Below are 26,611 nucleotides of genomic sequence, written 5' to 3'. Positions count from 1 at the left end.
TATATATCATCTTAGCTTGTCACAAAAGCAGCCTAAGTCCTTGGCACTCAGGACACTTTTCCAGAGCAGAGGTATCCTTGACCTGCTAAGCAGTGGCAAAGCAGTCCCACACATGCCGTATTGGACAGTGTTCTCCAAACAGATAGCCTGCCTTGAGGTAGTGAGGGTAAGCTGGCCTGGTCTTAGCACTGGATTGTACTGACATATACTTGCTCCTTATCAGCCAGTCTTATTTTTCCTATACCCACAGCACAGACAGGACCCTGCATTCCCAAATAAGCAGGATGGTTTTTGATCTCTGTTCCTTTTCTCTTCCCTGACTCCCATAAGCTGGAAGGATTTTGGTGGTTTCCAGAGATGGTTCATTCACACCTGTAAAAAGGAAGCCTTAGAGCAGACAGCCCCCAGCCCCGCCCCGGGCCATTACTGTACAGGGAGAGGGGCAGCTGAGCAGGCTGGAGCTGATCGACTCTGGATGCTGGGGCCGAGGCAGGATGAAGGCCAGTCCCATCTTTCCAAATAACTCTTGACGGTGGGAGGTGACCGTGCCACTTTGAGCAGCAGGTGGCACTCTTATAACAGCATGTAAACTAGAAAGTGGCTTTCGTTTTCCAAAAGTTATCCTGTACAATTTCCTGATCTTAGCGAAGTGTTAAGTTCTAGTAAATAGCTGCTTTTTTTTTTCCCCCACAAGACTGTTGTAAGACATTGAAATAAGAATTTCAGATATTTATTCCTAAAATACAGATGATAGAGAACCAGGGCCAAACCTAGAATTCCATTTTCCTGCTTGGCAATGCTGCTGGATAAAGCTAAAGGAAACTATTTTTGGCAGTTTTCTTAATTCTGTCTTTTCAGGTTGTCATCTTTACACTTACACTTTAAAGTATTATATAGCCTACCTCCACCCCACATAATAGCATATGGAAAATTCACAATTAGAATGAAATTGTGGCTGTTGTGTTAACTTAAAACAACATCAAAATCTACCACCTGTTTGTGTTGGGAAGGTTATTTCTTGCTGACATAGTTTTCCTATATAGTTCCTTTAAGATGTATAGTTACAAACACTTTAGTGTATTTACCTTAAGTTATTCCTTTCCTGGCATTTACATTTATACTTTAAGTCAAACAAGTGACAATGTTAACAAAAGAGTGACTGTCTCCCTTGGAATGGTTATTCATATAACGACAAGTCATGTCCTGAAGGCACAAGGTGCCATGGCATAGAAGTTTTTAATGCAGTTTCTCCACCACCGGCAGAGGCTGGTCTGCAACAATTCAGTGGTGCTGTTTGTCATGACAGACACTTTTTTTCACCTCAGAACTGAGCTGTAGAACTATCATAAAGGGAAGATGGTATAATGCAAAGAATAAGTATATTCTCAAACTAAAAACTTTGGACTGATCTTCTTTTTCAGTGCTATTTTACACAAATCACAAAGATGATAACTTAAGGGCATTGTTTTTCTAATCCAGGGAAGAACCCAGGGAAAAACCACACACAAAACAACAACTTCAGTTCTAAGCGTTCCTCCACTACAGACTCATATTCCCCATTTGACCAAAACACACTTGGTGTTATTTCACATCACTTATTTCACATTCATCTTGCGATACTCATCCCACACCACCACCGTGCATTGTTGTAGCACCATTTATTATACCTTCAAAGACACTATTCAGTATTATATTACAAGTCCCATACCCTCCCCCCAGTATATATATACCATGTATAACAGGACTTACTAGGTTTAAGAGGTCTTTAAAGGACTTTGGAACAAGTATTACAAAATGAAATAAGGAAAGAAACTCAGACATATTTCTACAAGTTGTAGAAATATACAGGATCATTCCTTCAGGATTTGTCTGAGAAAAATTGCAGAAAACATGGTGGTTGAAGTCAGAAAGACACGTGACAAGGCTGGCTGGATAGATACATCCATGTAGGCTATCGCAAGGCGGGCAAAGTCTTAGCAAGATGTAGAGAGAACTGAAAGCACAAGAACTACCAGCAGGGAGAAGGAAGTGATGTGTTCTCAGTTAAAATAAGACATGGATAAAATTTCACTTTGCGCCTGAAGAATTTTGTCCTTTTTCAGTAAATCCCGAAGTGATTCTCCTCTGGCTATTTACATCCTGCAGAGCTTCAGCGGGAAGTTCTCTGTGATGAGATGATCATCGTGCAGAAGGACAACAATGTTAACTTCGAACTCTGGAAGAAGCGGGGGAAAAAAACAAACAAACAAACACAAACAAACGAGTTCCGTATGAGTCGGCATGGTAGCAGTCAGATGAGAGGCAAGCAGTTCCTGCTCTCAGACACAGCACTTCACAGGGCTCTTCCAAGCTGTTTCAATGCCCTGGATTTTCCCGTGGCAGGGATGAACTCCAGGCAGAACCTCACCATAGGCATCCCAGACCTTGGACCGTTCCTAGAGAACCTTGGCTCGTTCTAATCTTTGGGATTCCTCTGGATTCATTTCCATATCACTGAAAAACTATGACATACAGTCTTCTGGACAACAGGCAGAGCTCAGACATCTAAGATTAAAACGTTTGGGGAAAGACGCCTCACACCAACATCCATTGTTTAGATGCACGTAAGTGCAAGAGTTAGGGAACAGACTCCTCCCCTGCCATCAGCATGTAACATAGCCTTAGAATCCTGCATTATGTATGGCCTTATGAAATTAAACACCAAAATACAATATACCTGCAAGCTATGAAAAAAAATTTTCAAAAGAAAATCCACTCTTTAGATACTATACTGTGTTGTTCAAAACCAAAATCAGTAATGGATCTATAATCAATCCTAAATGGAGACAGAATACAAAGTCAGGTAGAGTTAATAAATGAAGGGAACCAGAGATCAAAATAAAACTGAAAATAATTGTCTTTTTAGAATCTTGATAACTATATTAAGACTGTTCTTATAAACAAAAGTAGATACTACACTAACAGTAGCCATTCGTCACTGTAAATTACTATTCAAATTGCTAGAAATGGCAAAAAGAGAAGAATATTATTTTGGGGAAAAAATCACTGTACACATCAGGTGCAAAAATGCTCTTGGGGGAACAGATAAACAGGCAGGCAAAGCTGAAAAACGAGTTGTGCACATTTGTCCAAGACACACAGCAGAAAAGTAGGAGGGGCTGCAGCTGGGAAGGGACTTTTAGCTTCAATCTGATACAATAAAAGTTAAAAAAAGAACAACCAACAGGTTCTGGCAGGATGACGGGAAGAAAAACAGGCTAGCAAAGAGAATTTTTGCAGTAATTATTTGAACAAGTGGAGGAAAATCCTAAATTTCAGGTGTTTGTTAAGGAAAATATTGGATTTTGGCAACAATAAGCAGGAAGCAGCAGCTGGTGTAGATCAAGAAAAGGAGAATCACATACAGCCTAACTTCTGCTTCTGAGTCTGTGCAGCAGGAGCATGGGAAACAAAAAGGAGAAGGAATGGAAAGAGGGATTCTCACTGGTGATGAAGGGAAGGAAGGGATCATCTTGGCATTTTATTCTTGGACTATTACTCAAGTGTTTAATCACACGTAATTTTTTGGCAGAAAAAGAATCACCTGCCAGTACACTGCTTCTCCTGGCTCTTTACCATATAATTCTATTAGTCAGAAGTAGCTTAATAGTTGCACAACTGTTTTTCGTTAGAAGTATTTGGGCTGTATTTTCTCAGTTTTTATGAAATACAGCAGACTGCAGTCCTCTTCAGGAAACCTCTACAGGGAAAGAGACGGATGCAGAAGATATTGGTTCTTCTTGCAGTGCTGACAGCGATTTATCCCGTTACCTGCCAGAAGCTGAAGTGAAACTGGAAACTTATCTCAGATGAAAGTCCTTATCTCAGCATAAACTCCTACACACTTACCAACTTTGAAGTTTGTTGTTTCCAGGGTAGGGCAGGTGAACAACCTGGGAAACACCATGTAGATAGGAATTGGTAGGCCCCTGCAGACATCCCCATCAGCAATCTGAATATTCTGTATCTCTGTGGCATCTCTGGCGTAACCTTCCGCGCACCCTGATGAAAGCGGGAAATTCAGAGGGAGAGGAGGGGAAGGGAAAGAGAGAAGAGAAGGCAGTGGCCAAAATTTAAAAGATACACCGGGGTTGGGAGGGAGGTATGTGTGGGCAAAACATTTTGCCCTTTGACCTGCAAGTTTTCATATGAGCACTCGGAGTTAGGGATCAGTTAGTTATTTAAATTAACGTTTGGACTGCTCCACCTGAAGTGCAAAACAATTTTTTACAAGTCTTTTTAATTGTATGGCTTTTGACAGTCTTTCGTATTTAAGCTGAAAGTGTGCAAGTGGTAATTACTGCAGTCTATACACATTCCGTTACAGAGAAACTTACCACAGGTTTCCACGCGTACTAACTGCAGCTCAATACTTTTGACTGCAGCCTCTGCATTCTCCACTACCAGCTCCCCTGTTAGTGGCTGTGTAATGATACAGTTTGTAGAACTGAGATGACCTCTGATGAGAAATTTTGGAAGTGAAGCTCTCTGAAAAGATGGGGGGGGGAAACACAACTGTAAGAGCAGACTAAGAAAAATATACCTTACAGAAAAGACAGTTATCAAAGTATATAGGAAATCCCAAAAAGTTGCAAAGTTAAGAACTCAAAAATTCAGAAGTGCCTCAAGTAACTTAAATAACTCTTTAAATATGCATCCTTATGCAGATGCATTAAGATATCTCTTACTACCCTCCACCCTGACATGCATCCCCCTACTCATTCCATCCACAGGAGCATTTTTCCTGGGATGAACCAGCAAAACTTGGCTATTACAATTAATCCAGAAGTTGGGAACCGCATGGTGAAGGAGGTGGGCTGGCAGGAACTAACAGGATGGTCAAGTTAAATCAGCTGGCGGTGCTCTAGAGAACTGCATTCTGGTCCCATTTTGTTACGGATTACAATGTAGTCTATCATTTCAGTGATTTTCCCACCTTTTTAAATTTCTCTCTCGTGGCCGCTACTGGGAGGGAAGACAGGCATTTAACAGTCTTCATTTAATGCAAGATGTAGCATACTGCTTATGTACCAAGACACCAATTAAGGACAATTAATAAAGAGCTTAATTTGAATACGGGATCACACTTAACTTTTAAAATTTTCTTAAAAAGTAGGAAGCATGCTTGCTGTTAAGGAAGGAGCAGTAAGACTAGGTGATTGAGGATGACAGTCTATAAATCAGTTACCATAAAAGACCAAAGCGGGGGTTTTGCTTCCCCTGCCCTCCGCTTTTTCGGGCCAGCCGGCATCACAGGTACTCTCTGGCAGCAGAGAAACTCGTAGGCCAGAAGCTCCAGTTACATTTCAAGGCTGGCAGGAGGCATACTGAAGCAGTCAAGTTTTCTACCCACATCTTCAGCTCGTATCTTCACCATCCAACTTTCTTCAAACGCTTTGAGCATCCTGCTCTAACCTTCCCCTTCTTTTGCAAGCCTTACTCTTCTCTCCCTCCTTAATTTTTTGTTATTGACATCTTTGATGTTAGCCCCTACCTTCCAACCATCTGTTCACACTTGCTTGTGGCGTCGCATTTCCTTGCCCATGTAACTGATTTTCCCTTCTTCCAAACCAACTCTCTTGTCGCAAACTTTTTTCCTCCCAATCTGTCTGTTTTGCTTCTTAGTCCTGGCTGCCAGTAGCAATGGCAGAAAAGTTCTCCTCAGCTACTGTTTAGACTGTTTCACTCAGATACCCAACACCTCTGCAGAATTTAGCTGTTCCACTCAAAACAAATCTTTGGGGGAAATAAAAAGAGAGGAATTTTCATGTGTTTAGTAAATGTGACCTCACTTGGTTATCTTCTCCTAACTTAAATAACAGAAGTTACATGCCTGACAAAACCACCCTATGAAATATTGAGTCCTAATAATGTCTTAGTAAAATGCTTTTTTATTGTATGATCCCTAGCAGGTTCTTCTCATCACCACTATTAGTAAACACAGACTTACTTCCCTGCTTCATAGGGAACATCATATAGCTATCCCCCAAAGTATAGTCGTCAGGAACCTAAGAGACAGAGATAAAAGGAACTTGCAGAACAAGAACTCGAGGCCATTTTCTTCAATCCTAGTCTACAAAGACTTGGTTTTTTAAAGGTATATTTCCCCTAGAGCCTTACTACTCTCGTCAGTACTCTTCATATTTTAATCCTAGCTAGGTCTTCTCTCATAGGACCTATCATTTACACTCTATCTCATAATTCCCCAAAATGAGAATGAAGAACATACAAGCAAATCTATCCTGGTTTTTCATCTAAACTCTTTATGCTTTGCTTGGCTACTGCAAACCTCTTATCAGTCTTCTAGTAGTCTACCAGAAATTGTCTAGACAAGCAGAGAATTGAAATTTTAATATTTTAAATATACCAAAACGGTGACTTTTTCTACCTGTCCACCAGGTAGTCACTTCAGACCCATACATTCTTCTGAGACAGGGAGAGGAATTAAAAAAAAAAAAAAAAAAAAAAAAGGCAAGGCCACTGCTTGGGCTACCATACACATTCAATACCATTCTTTAGACAGCTCCACAATTAAATACCAAGATCTGCTGGATCAGAGATGTCAGAAGTTTCAGAACCTACTTGTGTGGTTATACACTTGAAATAGAGAAAGGCACAGGGTCTGCTATTAAACTTAAGAAAGAGCTTTTAATGGACAGGACTTCATGATGCATGCCACTGAGTCTTTGCTAAGCCAATGAGTATCAAGATACAGAAGAGAAAGAAGAAACAATATAATTTATATGGAAACATGGTTCATAGGAAGAGCAGACTGCTGAGAGCTTAGTATTTAGTAGTAGTCTCAAAAGTAATTTTACCACCAAGAACAGTTATTATATCCTTATATTTGGAAAAACGTATGCTTTCAGTGTGCAGCAGTCTCCAGAGACACGAGAGGCTGCTGAACACAACCTGCTCATCCTCTAACTCAGCTGGATTTAGAGTTCAGCCATGACAGCTGGTTCGTTTTCTAGAATCGCCTCCTCCACACTCAAGAATGGTCTATTCCAACAGGCAGAAAGTCAAGCAAAGGTAGGGAGAGACCTGCATGGATGAACAAGATACTATTGATAAAATAATAAAAAAGAAGTATACAAAAGATGGAAGTAGGATCAGGTGACTCAGGAGGAACATAAAGACACTATCCGAGTGTGCAGGGATGGTTTTGGGAAAGCCAAAGCCCACCTGGAGTTAAATCAAGAGACATGAAGGGCAACAAAAAGGGGCATCTACAAGTCTACCAGCTGCAAAAGGAAGATGAAGGTAAATGTCAGCTTGCTACTGAATATGGCAGGGCATCTAGTGACAAAAGATGTTAAAAAGACAGAGGTACTTAATGTCTTCTCTGCCTCGGACTTTACTGGTAAGATTTGCCTTCAGGAATCCCAGGCCCCTGCAACCACAGGGAAAGTCTGGAGCAAGGAAGAATTACCCTTGGTAGAGGAGGAACAGGTTAGAGAACATTTAAACAGACTGGATGTGCTCAAGTCCATGGGACCTGATGGGACGCACCCACAAGTGCTGAGGAAGCTGACCCATGTTGCCATGAGGCCAATCTTGATTATCTTTGAAAGGCTGTCATGAATTAAGAAGGTTCCTGAGGAATAGAAGATAGTAAATGTCACTTTTCAGTTAGGAAGATCCAAGGAACTATAGGCTCATCAGCCTTGCTTCAATCCCTTGGAAAGCGATGGAGCAAATAACCCCAGAAGCCATTTTCAAACATATAAAGGACAAGAAAGTGATTGGAAGCAGTCAGCATGGATTTATGAAAGTGAAATCATGCTTAACCAACCTGATAGCCTTCTATGATGAAATGACTAGCTTGGTGGACAAGCAGAGAGCAGTGGATACTGTTTATGTTGACTTCAGCACTGTTTTTATACTGTTTCTCCTAACAACCTCACTGACAAACTCATGGAGTACAGACTAGATGTACAGATTAGACACTGAGGTGGACTGAGAACAGCCTGAACTGCTGGACTTAAAGGCTTGTGATCAGTAGCCCAAAGTCCACTGAAGGCCAGTCACTAGTGGTGTACACCAGTGACTGGGGTCAGTATTGGAGCCAATCTTACTTCACATCTTCAATGATGGCTTGGATGATGGGACAGAGCGCGTCTTCAGCAAGTCTGCAGATAATACAAAATTGGAAGGAGTGGTTGGTGAACCAGATAGTTGCGCTGCCCTTCACAGGGACCTCAACAGGCTGGACAATTGGGCCTACAGCATCCTGAGCTGCATTAGAAAGTGTTGCCAACAGGCTGAAGGAGGCGATTCTCCCCATCTTTTCAGCACTGGTGAGACAAAACTGGGGATAGTGTGTCCAATTCAGGACTTCCCAGTACAAGAAACAGACTTACTGGAGCAAGTCCAGCCTTTGCTGGATTTGGCCATGAAGATGGTTAAGAGCATGTGACATACAAGAAGAGGCTGAGAGCTGGGATTGTTCACGTTGCAGAACAGAAGGCTCAGGGGGATCTTATCAATATGTATAAATACCTGATGGGAAGGAGTAAAGAAGATGGAGTCAGACTCCTCTCAGTGGTATCTAGTGAAAGGACAAGAGGCTATGGGAACAAATCTAAATAAAGGAAATTACTTTTAAATTTTTATTTATTTTTTAATCCTGTGAGGGTGGTCAGACACTGTAAAATTGCTGAGTGGTTGCAAGTCTGCATCCTTTGAGATACTGAAAACTTGACTACACATGGCCCTGAGTAACCTGCTCTAGATGAGTCTGCTCTGAGCACAGGGGCTGAACTAACCAATCTCCAGAAGTCCCTTCCTACCACAACAATTCTGTGAATATGTAGAATAAGGTCAACAATAGCATGAAACAACCAAATAGCTGATAAAGAGGTCTGTTTTGAGAAACAAGTGGAAGAGTAGGTCTAAATTCAGAAGTCTGGGACTAAGAGCAATGGAAGACAAATTGGGGATGCAGAAGGGAGACCTAAAGCAGTGTGGTGGTGCAGCCCCTCCCGGGCCACGTTGCGACCAGCCAACATTGTGTTCTTGTTTTGGATACAAGTACAATAAGTTGGGATAATGTGGTACTTTATCCTGGCTACGGTACAGTAAGTTAGGACAATTAGACACTCCCTAACTGTACCTGAAACTCCTGTTGCCTGGAACCATACCTGAAACTCCTGCTGCTTGGATCACGGCCCGCCTTGGAGGGTGCCAGAATTACCTGACAAGAATTATGGCCAGAATGGAAATATACTGACCAAAGTCAATCATCTCGCGATCCTATAAATAGCGATCCTAAGTGCGACCCTTTCAGCTCTCTGGGATCGCAGCAGGCAGTGTGACCTAATATCTCCCCCTGAGTTGGGATGCCCCTCAGGGTAGATTTTGCGAGGATTTCAAAGAGTAGATTTTGCGAGGATTTCAAAGATCGTCTGCTGATAGATGCCGACAAAGAAGAAGGGGTCAAAGATCGTCTGCTGACAAATGCTGACGAAGGAGAATAGTGAGTAATTCACTACAATTAGATTTCACGAGGTTTTAAAGATCATTTGGTACCAATAATTTACTACAACTGGCCAAGAGAGAAAGATCTTGATCATAGGTTAACCTCTGTATCCGCGTGTGCGTGTGTACGCGCGCGAGCGATTTGATTTAGGAAACTTTGTAGTGCTGATAGCAAACTTTATTAAATCACTCTGGTAATTGGCTGATGATTAAGTATTGTTAAAAATCATATAACCTAATCTTGTGATTTACCGTAACAGTGTTAATAAGTCTTAAATTGCTGCTACCTCAAAGTCATGTAGGATCCATAATCACTCATCCCCAACAAACTGGCATAGTAATTTAATGGGAGATTTTCCTTACCCTCTGTATCCCTTCTATTAGGCATAAACCGTTGTCCAAGTCTGAGACTAAGATTGGATCTAGCTGCAACTAAGATCCATCAGGAGTTTAGAAAGCAAGAGGGTCGATTCTGAACCTCGTGACTCAACAGGAGGGTCTCCCTTACCCTCTCCAGTCTCTGTGTAAATCATTCTAAATCGATTGTAACTTGATTTTCCTTTGTATGTTTCTTCCACATAGTAAGTAATAGAGTGAACCTTGACATCGAACTTTGTTAAGTGGCACTTTTACAAATTCACATTAAAATCACTTTTGCTAATACCTTTGATGGTGATTCTTTAAGTCATCTAAATCACTCCCTGCAACAAGCAGGAAAGTAGTCTTATTAACAAAAAGAGCACAACAGGAAAATCTGGAAAAACAGAACACAGGTTTCAGTGGACAAACAGAAACCAGTGTTCAGAAGGGTAAATGACCAAGACAGCTACTACTGTTCACACAGGCTTCCCAAAGCCACATGGGGCTGTAAAAAAAGGCATAACCAAGGATCAAAATATACATTTTAAAGGATCTTGGCTACACGTGGTATAGAATGTTTTCCCTTGCTTCACTGCCATCTTTCACTCAGAAAAATGATAAAAATGTTTAACCATTACTGAACAAAGTTCCACCTTACATTAGTCACCACTATCACAAGAGATCAGGCAGAATCACTTTATTGCTTACAAAAGTAAAAAAGGAGAAAAGGGAAGGAAAAAAAAAAAAGAAGAGTTGATTATCTGCAAGGCAGCATTTAATCATTCCTCTCTTGTTCTCACTCAGAATCACACAAGCATTAAGTTTAAAATAAAAAAGAAAACCCTTACCTCTTTAACATTTTGCAAAGTTTCAGGAGTAATTGTGAAGTCTACTGGGCTTGGCATCAGTTTCCCTTTCTGTGACTACAAGTAATGAAAGAGTTAAACGGTAAACTACGATTTACAAAACATGCACAGAGAATATTAAAAAAGACAACAAAGTCAAGCAACTGTTGGATGTGTTAGTTTTCAGGACCGTCTTCATATTGAAAGTATGCATCTCTGTAATTAAAAACCTGAGATTTCCTGCCTTTGTTATTAAATAACATTACAATATTGTCTAAATACAAGTCACAATACATCACAAATCTGAATTGTAGAAACAGAACTGTGTCAATGTTTGGTTACTTTGTGTTTGCCATTGCAATAAACCACAACAAGCTCTCCATTTGTAAGTTTTTGGCATAAGCTCTACTTACACTGGGAAAAAAAAAAAAAGGAAAAAAAAACCCCAAACATGTGGTTGAATACTCTAAACCACCTGGAAAAGAAGAAATACACTACCTATCTGAAGCATGTGGTATGCTACAGAAAAAAGTTAAATTTCACATTTCTGTATTTACGAATAATTACATTTTATATGTCACTTGCAATGTTTCCTTTCATTATTAATACTCAGTAAATTTGGGCAGGGGAGAGAGGGGGAGATTATAAATGAACTTGCTCCATTGCTTCAAATATGTTTTATAAACTCTCCCTCCCTCTTCTTATCTCTGAGCACTCTGAACTCTTTCTGCTGCCCTTTCAATAACAGCTCAGGTCTCCTAAGCCATCCTCATATTACCAGGAGATCCTCAGCTGATGGAATCTAGTGTAGCGTTCATTTAATGGGCTTAGCATTCCAGCTTCTTTAACTGTAAAATAAACAAAACTTGGTCCTGGTTAGCTTTCCACACTGAAGAAGCAATTTTGGGGGCACATTATTACATGCATCAGGAAGGCAAGCTTCACTTACCATTCACCGACCTCTCTCTCCATCCTTATCTCAGTGAGGTGCACTGTCTTTTCCCTACATATTTAGAATAAGTGGCCAGCACAGCATCAATTATGACAGACCCAACTGTACGTAACTGGGAGTTGGCAGAGCACACCACCACCAATGGGCTTAACTTGAACTCTTAGTTAGGATCTACCCTCCCTACTTAAGAATTCAAAATAGCTTCTGCTGCCCAGCTGCAAGATGGAAGATATTAGCAAAAGATTGACTGTATTTTCCCATAAATGACAAATTCTGGCAAAGAATAAGGTTAAGGGAAATGGTACATTGAGCACTGACAGCGAGAATTATATGTTCAGTAAAACCTCATTAATTCACCCTGACTGAGAGATTCATGATTTACTGACTTGTGATCTAAGAAGTGCTGTAGTGGGAACAAGAAATAAAACCAGGAGACTGCATAATATGTAATTTGTTCACTATTTTGACAAGTGTGGCTTACTTATAATGTAATAATGGACCAATAAAATGTAGCATAATATATTTTAGAAAATAATGAAATCTTACCAACAGGAAACTTCTTTATACCACCTAGCTAAATCTTTAAAAAAGGCACTAAATCTTTAAAAAAGGTACTATAGAACTAAAAGAACATATTTCCACCATTATTCATAAGGAAGACAAAAGAGTCTAATACTTTACCGTCCTGTTAGAGTTCAAAGGAATGATACAAACAGTATGTTCTAGCAAGTTGTGGGTGGAAGAAGAGATACTTAATTAGGCCGGAACAGTCTGTACTGACATCAAATGCTCTGGACATGTGTACAAGTCAATAGAAACTAAAAACCAATCTGATATAGGAACTTCAAATAACAAGCAGCAAAGCATTTCTTGTGAGACAGTCAAATCTCATCCCACAATGATGTCTCCAGAGGAGGAAGGCTGTCTCCATGTTGTTAACTGCAGGATGTGGATATTTGTTAACCTAGTTATCTTAGCATATTGCCAACCATGGGCTTACTTAATAGCAAAGGTTATTAAGCTGACAAGCTTCTCATTTCCAACTTGATGCAGTCCCAGCTTTGATACTTTGAGTCAGGGCTCTAAATCATAATTAGTCATATGAAGAACAGAAATCAGATATTTTCTCTTCACCAAGAAACTCCCATTTCTAGGACAGGCATTGTGAGTGCCTGGAAGCTTTGGCTAAGAAACGCTCAGATAATCTGAAACAGTGTTTAGAAGAACACCATAATATTTATCTAACCACACTATTGTTTCAGAACTGAAAGGATGAATAAGAGAATAAACTCAGTGCAGTATAAAAACATCTTATAATCCAAATCCTCTTTGTACTATTTTCTTTAAATGAAAAGACAGATGTGTTATTCTAATCAGAAGCAACTGACACCCTAGCTCTTCTGGATGTTTTTGTTTTGAGGCTAGCTTCCTTTACTCATACATATCCCATGTGTTGCTATTACAAATTACATGGTTTCACTTGGTTTTCTAACCTTACCGCCAAACTTCCCTTAAAGTGGAAAAAAATATAAATCTCACTTTGTATAGTTAATACAAACCACACTTACCAGTGAGTGGACAATGAATTCACAAGTCTTAGTTAGGTCTTTTGCTAGCAGAGAACGTCGCATATCACACCGTAGGGTATACTGGCAAGAATAGGATGGCAGAGAAAAAGAAGAGAGCCTTGGTTAAGATTTCCTCTCTCTCTCTTAACTTTTCATTTTTTTTATTGCATATTGTGCAGAATGTTACTGTTATTAATATTTAAAGCATCGTTTAAAACCAGTGATGGGGAGAGGGGAAGGAGATTAGAGGTATACAATGATTTTAGATGCTCCAAATGAAAGCTGATTTTTCTTTGTGTTTACAGTCCCATAGTCATTTGCAAATGCTTTCCATATCTTCTGTGTTATGTAACAACCTATGAGATTGAGGGACTAATTCACTGACAGAGAGTAGTATTCTTGTACAGCTTCAGCACCCAAATTACATTCAGTTAAGACTGATTACGGTATTGCTTTTCACCATACTTTGGATAAGTGATTATCAGTAAGATATATTCACAGCCCCTCTAATTTTAAATTTATTGTAAGATTGAATTTAACAGTCGTAACAGTTATATGCATATTTAATGGAGAACTGTCTTTAACCATATAGCTGAACTTAAAGCAGCAGCGTGCAGCGAAGTCAGGCAAAGGTTAATTTTGCTGTTCACTGTTCAAAAACTCGCTGCCAATTTCCTCCCTTTTTTCCCCCTAAAAAGGGAGCCATAAACCAGTGACTGAAAAATAGTATGACCTTGGTTATCACAGTAATCATACACTTCAGCATCTATGACATAGCCTTTCAATGTCCTTACAAGACAGGGAATTTGTTGGGGTGGGTTTTTTTGTTGTTTTGTTTGTTTTTAATTCCCTCTTTACAGATGAGGAATTGGCAAAAAAGGGTGCACTCAGACTAGGGACTCAGCTTCGTAACTTCTAGTTCATGGTGTCTCTCTGCACATAACCTGAATATGCGTGCAAGAACGAGACCAGGGAGCGTATCCTTCCCCATCACAGACTATGGTTTCAACTGAAGTTGATCGCTGTTGAGCAAACCTTCTATTACTGCACTACACTTCACTCAGACCAGGGAACACAGTGCAGTGTCGTGAGGCAGCACGACTACACAGGCCTTGCAATTTGGCCCACAGCTTCCCCATCAGTGTCTCATTAGAAGGTGTCTGCATGAGAACAGAGATTTAAATCTTGATACTGAACTCCCAGCTAAAATACTAATACCTAGATCAAGAAATAGAGGCTTGCTTTTAAACTGCACAGGACTTAGACAGAGGTCTAGGAAGCATTTCTTAAACAGCACCTCAGCACTGCATTTTCCTCTTCAGGAAAGCAGGACTCTCAAAGGTTGGCTGAAATCTAATGATTAACCTTTTAATTACATTTTATCCCCAGCCCGTAAAGAGAAGCTACGTAGATAGGAGGGAATGAAAAAACAAAACAAATATTCACCATTAAAGTATACCTTAAAACAACGGATATTGATCATAGGCAAGTTATCTGGATTATGGAAAGCAACTCAACCAGTTTTGCACCATTTTTGACATACCTACCACAAACAACAGATGTTACATTAGGAAGAAAGCCAAGACTGAAAAAAGATATGGGAAGTACTTAAAAAAAAAATCTGAATGTAGACAAACAACAAGTGAATTTTTCTTTTAGTACCTCTGATAGGCTAGTAGGTGGGGAGGTTTTTTTGTGGGTTTTTGGTTTGTTTGTCAGGGTTTTTTTAAATCCCAGACTCTAATATAAGACTTCCAGCTCAGCTAAATAGCTAACAGTTTTATACCGTGTCATCAAAGCCAATACTCTCATCAGTCAGCTACAAGTGTGTGTGTGGGGGGGAACCAAAAATAACTTCTACAACCCAGTGATTCTTCATCAGCACTGGTCTGAAAATTTTTGCATTTAAGTGGCTCCTTCAACTTTTTCCTTGAAGAAAAAAAAACCCACCCAAACCAAAAAGCACTCCTCAGTAAGAAACAGCATTGTCTAACACAATATTGACATTCAAGAGATGGCTGAAGAAAGACTTTCCCTCAAAAAAACCAAACCAAACCCAAACAAATGAATCCACCTATGGTAAGACAATTTTTAACCAAAAAAGGTCAAATTTCAAAATTGTGTTTCCACAAGATTCTGTTACAAGCATGCAGTACGTGCAGATTTGGGCAGGAAATGTTACTGCTTATCTCCACAGGAAAGCAAACAATTCATGTTTTTGAAGATGCTACAAGCTCTCAACACTTTGGTTTGAGTCTTCATTATGAAATTACATAGCCACAATTGTTTTGAACAAAAGGACACTGTGGTGCAATCTTCTTTCATGAAGGGAAAGGATGTAGTTGTCTACAACATAAGGAGGGATCAGGTATATGTTACAGTAGTTCTGACAAAGTATTTCAGGCAAGATGTCTTGCTACTGTTCTGTTTATGCCATCATCGTTTAACGATTTACTCCATATGGAAGGCCTGAAACAATAAGTGATGGAAAGATTTCCTCTAGTTAGAGGATGCTTCTCAAATGAATGCAGGAAAACAGACTCTGAACACTAGGTAGCTTTGTTCCTGTAGGATTTATCCCTGTGTCTTAAAATGAATCTGGTAAGTCAGTACACTTCATTTTTAATATTTAAGTATTATTAGCAGTGATTGGTTGTCTACTATGCTAACAAAGTCTCACTGGTACTAGGTTAACAATACACACACTTGTATCTGGGTATGTACTACTATATAGGTTATCTAAAAAATGGTAAATGCAACTTCTTTCACAATAAAATCAGAACTAGATGAAAACATCACCCCATAAAAGAACTGTACAAGATTTAACAAGCATGGCAAATACGTTTTATCCTTTCTCAACCCAAAGCCCCTCTTTCCAGTATGCTTTTAATTCTTTCTTGTACATCCCATGTTACATCTGATCACTTTCATTACCATCAACTATTTCCAATGAAAAGCTTAAACTTGCTGGAAAAGAAAAGGGAACAGACATCACAACAATTTTTTAAAAGCAACATTATATCGATGGGATTCTGAGATCTCAGGATGGTTCCTTTGCCACATTTAAGAAGTGTTACCACCTGTGGAAAGTGTTGACTTCTAGAAACTGGAACAGAAAAAGGCAACTAGAAACTACCTACAAACTAATACTTAAAAGGTTAACATGTATCATGATTTTTAATCTTAAGTTACATCTAGAAAATACAGCACACAACAGAAGAATGCTATATTAATAAAGTGAAGCTTAAAAGATACTTACTTCAAAGGATCTCTAACTTTCTGCTCATTCTTCAAATTGAGAAAAGAAAACATTGCTCAACGAAAAGAAAACTTTATCACAAAACTTTATCCTCTGCTTCCATGGAATAAGAGATGCTTTAGAATACATTCTGCAGATAACAGAAGTTCAGATTTTCTTTACAGATATGACTGCCTTACCTGAATATTAACAAAGACACCATGATATGTCTCATACAGAACTTTGTTCCCCTTCACATGCAATGGAAATTCAAATGGAATTTCTGTCTTGCCACTGGGAAGTTTCCCTGGTTTTACCATTTCAATAGTGCTGTTAATAATTTGAATAGGCTGAAAAGATAAATTTTAAGAGGTTTAGGTTGAAGCAGAGTGACAGCCCCACCTTTTTAAGAACCAACAACATCCCCAAAACTCTAACGGACTTCCTGAATTTCCAGAAACTCGGGTATTTCTTCACGACACACAGCTCTCCAGTCTTACAATGAATGAAAAGAAATATTAAGAAGGCTTTCCTCAAGAAAACAATTTGTGATCTATTTTTATGGTTGTACCATACTAATGACCAAACATATTTAGAAAGCTAAACAGCAGAGTCTCAAGCTCTTTGGAAAGTGGAGTTCCATTTTCTAAATTATGACCCTTAATAGTAGCAGCAGGAATCAATAAGTATGTGTGCCAGTTGAGCAGTTAGCTATTCCCTCCTACCTTCTCTCCAGCCCTTTCCCACCCTAAAGATCTATCTTTAGGGCTAGTCTCTCACTGGAACAATGGTTAACTATGATTCGACTGGGAAAGCCCGCTGGAAGATTACACTTCTCTCTGGAGTTTTACTATTATTTTCCCTCTACTAGACAGGAATAAGAAAATCTATTGCTTCTACTGTTTTTTCTGTTTTTCAATCATTCATTGGCAGATTATTCATACTGTAAACAAACTAACTATGACACAAATGAAGACCTTAAAAGGCCCTGCACTGAGGCTATCCTAACTTAAGCAAACTGTTCTGCAAATGTAGCTATACTGCCTCTAGACAGAGCCAGCCTTGCTTCAATCAGTACAGCCATGCTCATGTGGAGCCTGAGATAACTTGCCCTGCTAGATTCCAAACCCCACACTTCCAAACCTGGAGAGCAGTACAGAGGCCTTCCAGGAGCTCCACAGTCAAACAGTCTGTGCACAGCCTCATACTCCACAGAAGAATCTGTGCAGATGCTGTATCACGCCTAGTAAAACACAACCTCAATGGCCTCCACAGAAACTATTGTGATAGTGACTGATATGGCACAAAAGTCCAATTAAACCCAGTCACTTAAAAAAAAAAAAAAAAAAAAAAAAATCACACAATTTATTATTTTTCTTTAAATCGTGGTCCTTCAATGCATCATCCAGTAACCATACTATTTATGTTACTGTATTTCAGCCCTAAAGAAAACTCTCCAATCCGTGCAAGGTCCTCCCCCAAAATGTCATCATATATCACTAGATAATGTTGAGCATTTCTCTGCTTTCTATCACTTACATACCATGAGCTGCTATAACTACCCGAGAGCCATTAAGGAAAGATTTAATTTGAGAACAGAGACAAAGGTTTTGTGCTAAAAATATTAACCTGCACAGGTCTTACCTTGACAGAGTTATAGAAAGCTTCGAACACACCCACACTTTTGGCACTAAGCTGCAGATTTACTGATCCTTCCATTGTTAATGAGATACCTTGGTGCTGGACTGTGTCCTTACTTGTTATGACCACGACTCCAGAAAGAACTTCCTAAGAGGAGAAAAGACAACATGAAAACATTTGTCTAAATAAATTTCTTCTGTAGCTGTTACTCAGACAACGTGCTAACTGATTTTCAAACTCAAGAAAACTGTTCCCAGAGAACAGTCTAACCTTGTCAGAAAAGACAAATACTGATAATGAAAGCAATGTGAGGAAGAGACCTCTGTACTTCTAGTTTGTTTTCTTTAAAAATATTCTTCTCCTCCTTGCAGAAGTACTAATCTGAGCTTCAATTTCTTTCCAAAGTTTCAAGATCTTCCTCTCCAGGAAGATGAAAAATATCCTCATAAACAACTATCAGGTCAGTTGGTAATAGACAAGTTCCATTTCATATGTTAGAATGAAATCCCAGGAGGAATTTTTACATGAAGAGTGGGACAGTCAGTCATGGCAGATGGAAGAGAAGGCATAACTGTAAAAGTAATGGCCAAGCTGAGGATAAGACTCACCTCAAGAGCAGAGTGGAACAGATTTTAAATAAATAAATAGTTGTTCTGCTACACAAGCAAATTCCATGCTACATGGGAAATAGTTTAAAAGTGTATCTGAATCGAAGGCACAAGCTGTATGACTCAAGAGATGCATCACTTACCCCATTAAGAATGTTTTGTCTACAAAATTGTATTTGCACAAGAACACTGCATCTTGGAAGTATCAACTTAGAAGTTCTAACACTGAGAAAAAGATTAACTGCAGGAGAGCAACACACAGTTCATTTTACATACCCCATTATTTATCCTTCCCCTCTCCTACAACAGAGAATCCACTCCAATCCAGAGTTCCACGTCAAACCTTCATACACATCTGGAAACAGCAGCAAGTGATTTGAGAACCTGAAGGAAGTTTCTTGGGGCTAACCTTCTCCTCTGCTCGATGGTAAAGCTCTCTGCACCTTCACCAGACTTGCAAACTAGACACCAAACTACAGATCACTCCAACCAAAGAATAATTCAGACTGCCTACTCGACACTCGACCAGTTAAAACCAGTCTAGTTATGTACATCTCTGACAGACGCTATTTGAATTTTGCCAGCCTTTTGTCTTTACTAGTGGTACAGGATGACAATATAGAAAATGGGTCAGGCGGTTTAAAGCAGAACAGGACAGCAGTACAACATCAAGCATCACAACGAAGGCTGACACACTGCAAGTCTGAAAAGAGGACCTGCAGCAATTGGAAAATGCCAGGAACAGGAGGCACAAGCACAAAAGGACAGTGAAGAAAAGCTGACCTAAATACTGTACTGCTTTGCTAACAGGCTTTAATTAGTACAAGCAACTAGGTTATTGCTTTGAAAAATGAGTACAGCTGAACTATAAGAAGCAAGGACAATCCTGAACACATGAACTGCTTTAATAAATGAGAACAGTCTCCCACCACATAGCAACAACCTATTCCAGAGCTATTGCCTACATACTTTCACACAATAAGAGTGTATGTATTTGGGGCAGAAAGGAGAAGAATGACTTGAAGTTAAATATGAATTTTTCTTATAACATTCAATGTCTCTTAAGAAATGAAAACACACCTCAAAACAATTTTCTAACAAAAACTTTTAAAGGTCACCAGTGTGGGGGAGAGGGAAGTATCATGAAAAAGATGCTGTAATATTTACTTAAACTGTTTATATGCAATCAGATTGTATTTCTGTTTGATGGGGGGGGAAGTCAGCTATGTCTTTTCTGGAGAAGAGCTACTTTGTCCTTTTTTGTGTAAAACCAGGGTCCACTCTAAATACAAAGCTGTCAGTATACCTGTCCTTTTAAAAAGTACAAATCAAAGAACATAAGCTTACCAAGATGTGCAAATACTTATAGTTAGCACACAATTTATGAGAAAACTTTACTTTTGCAAACCATTTGCAAACATGTACCATCTGTAAAAGTTACGTGGCATCACTTAATACTAAACTAGTACTGTTTTCAGTCCATATCAAAAGGGGTTCATTTACCTTTAACACCACAAAACTAAAGGTGTAGAGAAAGACACCTCTGGAATTAATCCCCATGTACTACAATGTAGTAACTTACCATCAGTTGCTCTCACTCACTTTTACTCACTTTTTACCTTCTCCCTTACTAGGAACTCCTCATGGCTTCACCATGTGATGACAAAACTTTGCAAGATGGAAATAAGCTAATACAGTTCTACACAGAATTATTCATCTAAACAGAGTATCCATCCACAGGAAGGCCAGCGTATTATGTGAAGCAGACAGAGAAGTGAGGTACATACGCTAAACTGCAAACAAAACATCTTTGTGAGAAGACTGTCCCAGGTTAATGATCCCAAACAGTCTTTTTAGCTTTCTGTTGTCAGTTCCTTACCATTCAGATATGTACATGAAAATGCCAGGAAGACTGACACTTTCGAAGTTTCAGTCACTTTCAAAGTCACAACTAAGATGAACACCTGCTTCATCTGATCCAGCAGCACAATCCCTTGTTTCTCTAGTTGTGGAGCAGTGTTACCCAAGTCTGGCTGAGGACAATTCGGAATGATCTTCAATCAATAACATGAAATGGTGCATAACAAGCATCACAGGATCTCATTTCGAGAGTCCTAAGTCACATCTAGACTTGTGACTGAACTAGACAGCTATTCTGTATCTATAAACTTACGTAAAGACTGGAAGGATCAAAGTACACACTATACTGTCCCATAAATTGTTGGGAAAATTACTTCTAGTGTAGTAGTATACTATTACACTATATATATACACTATACACTATGTATAATAACTTATATACTAATTCCAACCTGACTGTTTACACTGTCAGGTCCGTTTGCTACATAAGGAGCTAGAAAAATCATTTTAGCTAGATATTATGTATTTTCAGATTCTATCTAATCACTTGACAGCATCCCTGATAAGAAAAATCAGCCTATTTTTTTTTTTTTTCCAAATGCAAGGTAGCTCTGAAAAAATAGCAATCAAACCACAAGGCAGGTTTTCAAGACCACTTGAAATCTGTCATCACACTTCTTGAGGTGTTGACAACAGCAGAGGACATCTTACCTAATGCCATACAGAAATGCCTAACATTTCTCTAGTTCCATTTGATATCCGCTATACATCTATGGATTAAGCTTTTCATTATTTTGGTAGAATGGAAGTCCACGGTCAGCTGGTTACCAAAAAGACGCCTTAGATTCCTTTTAGATTCCACTTTCCACATCACAGACATTCACTTTTAGGACAAAGGGCAAACATTTGGCAATTTAAAAATTCACATTAAGTTCACATAAGCCACATTTACTAAATATTCTTGATCATTTTCTTCCACATCTATTCCTCTACGCAAGCCACCTGCAAATCTTAACTACATATTCTTCTGATTATTTAGAAAGAAACTGACCACATGCAATAGCAGAAGTCTGCTAGACCCAACTAACTAGTCATTAGATGCTTTAAAACCTCAATGCTCAGATTTACTAATTAGTTTGGTTTTTTAGAAAAAGTAAAAGGCTTTCTTATGGGCAAATTCTGACTTAAGTATATTTTGGACTCACTTGTCAATAAAAGTCTTGGCTGACATTAACTATGGCACGTTTCTTTGTACAATGCATTCTTCAGGCCTTTCAGCCTAGAATTCTTTTAATTATCAATCTCAGACTAACTGCCACAGTTACTCCAGTCATCCTGTTTAGGTTTTCTACATAAAACGCATCATTAGCTGTGCCTGTCCCCTCATTCTTCTAGCATTCCAGAGTTTATTAAATGAGCCTCAATGGCTCAAGAATTCTCCATCCAATTAAAAAAACCCCAAAGTCTCCTGAACACAGATCTTCTGTTCCTAGGAACTTAAACACAGTTTTGCTGCAATAAGCCTTATTTTGCTATTATAGGACATGCTATTAGAATCCATTTTATTGTCTTTTCATTCTTAAATTCCCTCTAACTTTTTTTTTTTTTTAAACAATGCTATTACTCTTTTGGTCCAAGAAGCGGCAAACTTGTTTTTTACTCACAATTTAAAGTACTCTGTTTAAGCCAGCTTTTCGCAAATTGAAGTCCGGACAAAATAAAGTCTTTGTTTCCTTAGTTCCTCCAGTTTCTGATGATTAGAACTAATGAATACAGAAATTGCTTACTGTTTATCACAGCACGTTATTTTAACCAACTTCCTTTTTAAAAGCAGGAACACAATCTCAGGCTTGCATGATGCATGACTATTTTACAAATTTTGTGTCTAATTTCTCCCAATTAAAAAAGAACAGTCAACGCAGAAGCAAAGAACTTAAAAGAACAAAATAGTTGCCTACTCAACTACCTAGAACTAAAGAAAGTTATAGGAAGTGAAGTGACTTCCACTTGGCATAGGAGATTGCTTTGCAACAATGAAAAATGCTTGAATTCAGCTGGATTTAGTATAATCAAGGTCACTGTACCAGGATGAGAAGTAGTCTGACCCAACCCAAGACAACAGGGAACAGTATTTGAAGGTTCTGTTATATGATATTTCAGCACCAAAAGAGAAATTTTAAAGATCTCGGCCTGACGGGGAAAGCCTATAATGAAATATACGCATCACTCTGACCTTACAAAAAAGCAAAAAAGAAGTTATTCAGCCTTAATTTTCCTGGTCAGCTATTTGCTTTAGACACACCCTTACCTTCTCCACTCACCAGCCTTCTCATGTGTACTTTCAACAATATTTTTCCCTAAGAAGACTCAAATTCAGTTCTGCAATAAAATTAAAGGTAAGTTTGTTAACTTTCAGAGTTCTTCCCCAGAAGTTTATATTAAAAACTCCCGCACCTTCGGGGCCTTATTCAGTACGGAATTTACCATTAAGAGATTCTCAGAACAGTTACTTGTTAAATATGGGTCTCTCCTATATCTGTTTCCCCTCACCCCTTCCCTCTTGGAGGGAATAAAGATGTACAGCAAATATATTCAACAGCTGTAAAGATGCTGGTTGACGTACACGCAACAGATCGAGAGATGCTGATTGCTAAAATTCCCTGAATATTTCACCTGGACTACGCACTCTCAAGAGGTACAAAAACAGAGCTTGAATGGAAGAATGAGCAGCCATTGCCATTACCAGTTCTTTGGTCTACTACCACCTAAAAATCACAGGCTGAGATCCTTTAGACTGTTCTTCATCCACCCCACTTTATTTTGTTTGTCCAATTTCCTGCTCTGTTGGAGCTGCTCCACTATGTCTAATCTCTCTTCTGTAGGCCATCCAGCACAAGACCATTCTGATACTGATTGTTAAACATTCTCTGTTCTACTCTACTTGAGAAGACATTCATAAGAAAAACAAAAAAGGATGTCCATGATTCAACAGATCGATTTTTTAATTATTATTATTTACTTTTTTTGAGTGTCACGCCAACCAAATACTATCCATTTCCCTGATCTGGCTTACTGCATAGCCAATACTGTCAGCACAAGAAAGGTGTCAGAAATTAAATGGCTAGGGAGGTGAGTGGCATTGCGGAGCTATGCTGGATTAATCATGGTCTTGGGCAAATTATGACTTAGAAAGCTCAGTAACGTTTTAGCAATTTTTTGTGCTATTATAATATAATAGGCATAACTAAAAGACTATTCTACCAGTGCATAATTTAGACATCATCATCTTCCATATCCAAATGCAGCTTTAAATAAGTTCAGAAAACAAAAGATCAAATCTAGCCACAGTATCCTGATTGCCTTCAAATGAATAGCTAGACATATACATTGGGATGAACTATTGCCTTTACTAAAGGAATCCCTTCATTTTCAAGTAGTGTTGATGCAAGCATATTTTGGGATGAAAGTTGCCATAGACCAAAGGTATTATTAGCATAGCTACCGTCACTGATGTATAAAACAATCAGTAAATTTCTAAAAAAAAACCCCCACAAACCTGCATACATTCCATGCCTAACTAAACAGAGATTTGTAATTCCTTTCTGTGCCTAGGAAATTTCTATTAAAAATTCATATTGTACTTCTAGTGTACAGCTCTTTCATCATTGTGTTTTCACATCACTCAGACCTCCAAATTTCAGGCCTAGTTAATGAACTAAAATTATAAATCTTTTCACATGGAGCTAAAGTGGGAGCAAACAAACAATACTGACAGATTTACTAACCATAAATATCTTATTTAATTTCATCTTAAAGACAGAAGAAATATCCCTTTCCTGTATTAAAAAAAAAAAAAGAATCCCATTTAGAGTGATATAAAGCAAGCCAAGTGAAGAAACAGAAAACGGGCACAGCATTATGATACTGAAATAAATAAGATCCTTCTAATAACGTGCATTAGCAAAACAATGCAAAAATGAGATACAGAAAGTAGTCTTTACCACTATGACACCATACCTAAAGGGATATGTTGTTCACAAACTGATAATTTAGCTTTATGAAAGTTGTTCTCTAGATGATTTGACAATTGCAGAACAGATGCTGTATACCCTTCCATTGAAATCCATTTAAAGCAGTTTTCCAGCATTAAAAACATTCAATAAATTGAAACATGCTTTATACGCTGTAACAGCCAAACTACTAATGTATGGGAAAGCTGTGTGTGAAAAGGAGTGTTATAACACAAGTGTCTGGCTGGATAGCAAAAAAAAAAAAAAAAAACAAACCAAAAGAGAGACCTGAAAACTTCTGCTTAAACAATACAATATTTCTAGAAAAACAGCGATAAAAATAAATCTCGAAAACATGTGCCAGGTGATTTTTTTTTCTAACTGCACTTGAAGTCTTCAACAATGAAAAAAGGCACAGCATTTTTTCAAGTAGCTGCAAAAGTTACAGTATGCACAATCACTTTATCGCTATCAACTACATCAGTGAAAAAAGTTAAGAAATCAGACTCCTGGCCAGTGAACAAAAAATTAGATCTGCTCTTGCCTAAGGAAATCTCCTCTTAGATAAAGTACTATCAGGTACAAACGACATCTTAAGACACTTTCAGGTTTCTTGCAGAGCACAGAAATGGAACAAGACTCTGTAACAGCAACTGGCTGCACCTGCACACTGTATCAAAGCATCAGTCCTGCTGTAACACAGAAGTATAAACAACTGAAGCGACGCTATCCTATAGGTGAACTCCAAATCGTCATGTCTCAGGGGGCCTCGCTCCTTCCTTCCCTTCTGAAGCCCTGCCGCCCTCCCCAGAGACAGGTTAGCCGTACTCCCGCGGCATCGCCATGCTAGCTAGCGGAAAAGGGAAGGACAAAAAGCAGGCCTTAATCCCAAATACGTGCCGGAGCTGAGCACCGCTTTGCTACAGGCCAGCGGGAGCCCGTGGCGTCCTCGGTAGGGACCTAAGGGGGAGCCACGGGGAAGGCAGAGGTGGTGGAGAGGGAAAGCTCTGAGCAGGGGCAGAGGTGATGCTTCCCCCAGCACGATGGCAGCAACAGCCCGCAAGCCGTGCCGCAGCCCCATCACCACGGCAAAGAGCGGCGCGAAGCAGACAGCCGTCACTACTAAGGGAGAGACAGAAGGCGGCGAATTATTCCGCCTTCCACTGAAGCGCCCCGCTGCCTCAGAGCAGTCGGGACGTTCCCGGGCTACCGGCAAGTCCCAGCGGAAAACCAGGAGGCAGGGCACGGCACCGGGCGGGCAGACGGGCCCCGCGGCGACGGCCTCAAGCCGAGCCGGGGACCCGCAGCAACGGCGCCGGGCTCTCCGCGGGGCTGGGGCCGAGCGCCAGGGGGCCAGCTGGCGCGGGCGTCGGCTGGGGCCGTTGGGCGGGAGGGCGGGGCCGCCCGCGCGCTAGGGCCGGCGCGCGGCCGCACTCACCCCGCAGCGGTAGACCTTGTTGGCCCGCTTGATCTTGATGTCCAGCGCGGTGCCCATCGCGACCGCCGCGCGCTGTCACGTGGCGGCGCGCTGTCACGTGACGAGGCCCGCAGGGAGGGAGTCTTTCCCCAGCCACCCGCTTCCGCCGGCGGGGGCAGAGGGGGGTGGGTGGGGTCTGTCCCATGAACATCCGGGTCTCTAGTGGCGTCATTTCTCAGCTGGTGACTCCGCTTCCCGGTCGGCTCCGCCCGCTTCCTGGTAGTCATAGCAATGGGGGGGGGGCGGAGGGGGGTAGGGCCTGTCCCGCCGGGCATGTCGGCGCCTTTCCGCCGCTGCGGGGGCGGAGGCGGGTGGAGCCGAGAAGCTGGTGACGCAACACGCCCCGGGAACTACAGCTCCCGGCGTGCTTGGAGCGCCGGCAGGGCCTGCTGCAGGCCAGGGGGCGCCGCCTGGCCTGATGGGACGCGTAGGCGGCGGTCGCGGGGAGGTGGAGCATGCGCAGGGCGGCTCAGCCGTAACGGTCGAGCCCGGGGGACGGGGTCTCGCGCGTGCGCAGCCGTTGCCTCGGAGTG

General features: G+C 40.2%; 1 protein-coding gene across 5 annotated transcripts; it reads right to left on the bottom strand.

Moving 5' to 3' along the window:
• Positions 1–1,326: 1,326 nt before the first annotated feature.
• VPS26C (VPS26 endosomal protein sorting factor C) lies at positions 1,327–26,096 on the bottom strand. Of its 5 annotated transcripts, none has more exons than XM_050902589.1 (8): positions 26,040–26,096; positions 18,127–18,270; positions 16,683–16,832; positions 13,245–13,325; positions 10,728–10,802; positions 4,377–4,527; positions 3,889–4,041; positions 1,327–2,215 (listed from the first exon to the last, which is right to left on the bottom strand). In XM_050902589.1, exons 1-8 carry the CDS (start codon positions 26,094–26,096, stop codon positions 2,133–2,135), a joined length of 894 nt encoding a protein of 297 aa, XP_050758546.1. In that variant the 3' UTR covers positions 1,327–2,132. The 5 variants fall into 5 exon arrangements, with proteins under 5 accessions (XP_050758546.1, XP_050758553.1, XP_050758563.1 ...); XM_050902596.1 differs by having other exon boundaries at positions 26,055–26,096; XM_050902606.1 differs by lacking the exon at positions 26,040–26,096 and adding an exon at positions 22,900–22,964.
• Between the last annotated feature and the right edge of the window lie 515 nt (positions 26,097–26,611).

The sequence above is a fragment of the Gymnogyps californianus genome, chromosome 1 (genome assembly GCF_018139145.2).
Source record: "Gymnogyps californianus isolate 813 chromosome 1, ASM1813914v2, whole genome shotgun sequence".
Taxonomy (NCBI): domain Eukaryota; kingdom Metazoa; phylum Chordata; class Aves; order Accipitriformes; family Cathartidae; genus Gymnogyps; species Gymnogyps californianus.
Note: the sequence above shows the minus strand (reverse complement) of the source record. Positions and strands in the feature narration are given on the sequence as shown.

Bases quoted from the DNA above. Each gene is read 5' to 3' on its own strand.
- VPS26C (XM_050902589.1), bottom strand. From the start codon at position 26,096: ATGGGCACCGCGCTGGACATCAAGATCAAGCGGGCCAACAAGGTCTAC. The intron at 13,326-16,682 runs GTAAGGCAGTCA...TATTCTTGCCAG, and splicing joins GTGTCTTTGTTAATATTCAG to TATACCCTACGGTGTGATAT. The intron at 2,216-3,888 runs GTAAGTGTGTAG...CGCTTCTTCCAG, and splicing joins AACAACAAACTTCAAAGTTG to AGTTCGAAGTTAACATTGTT.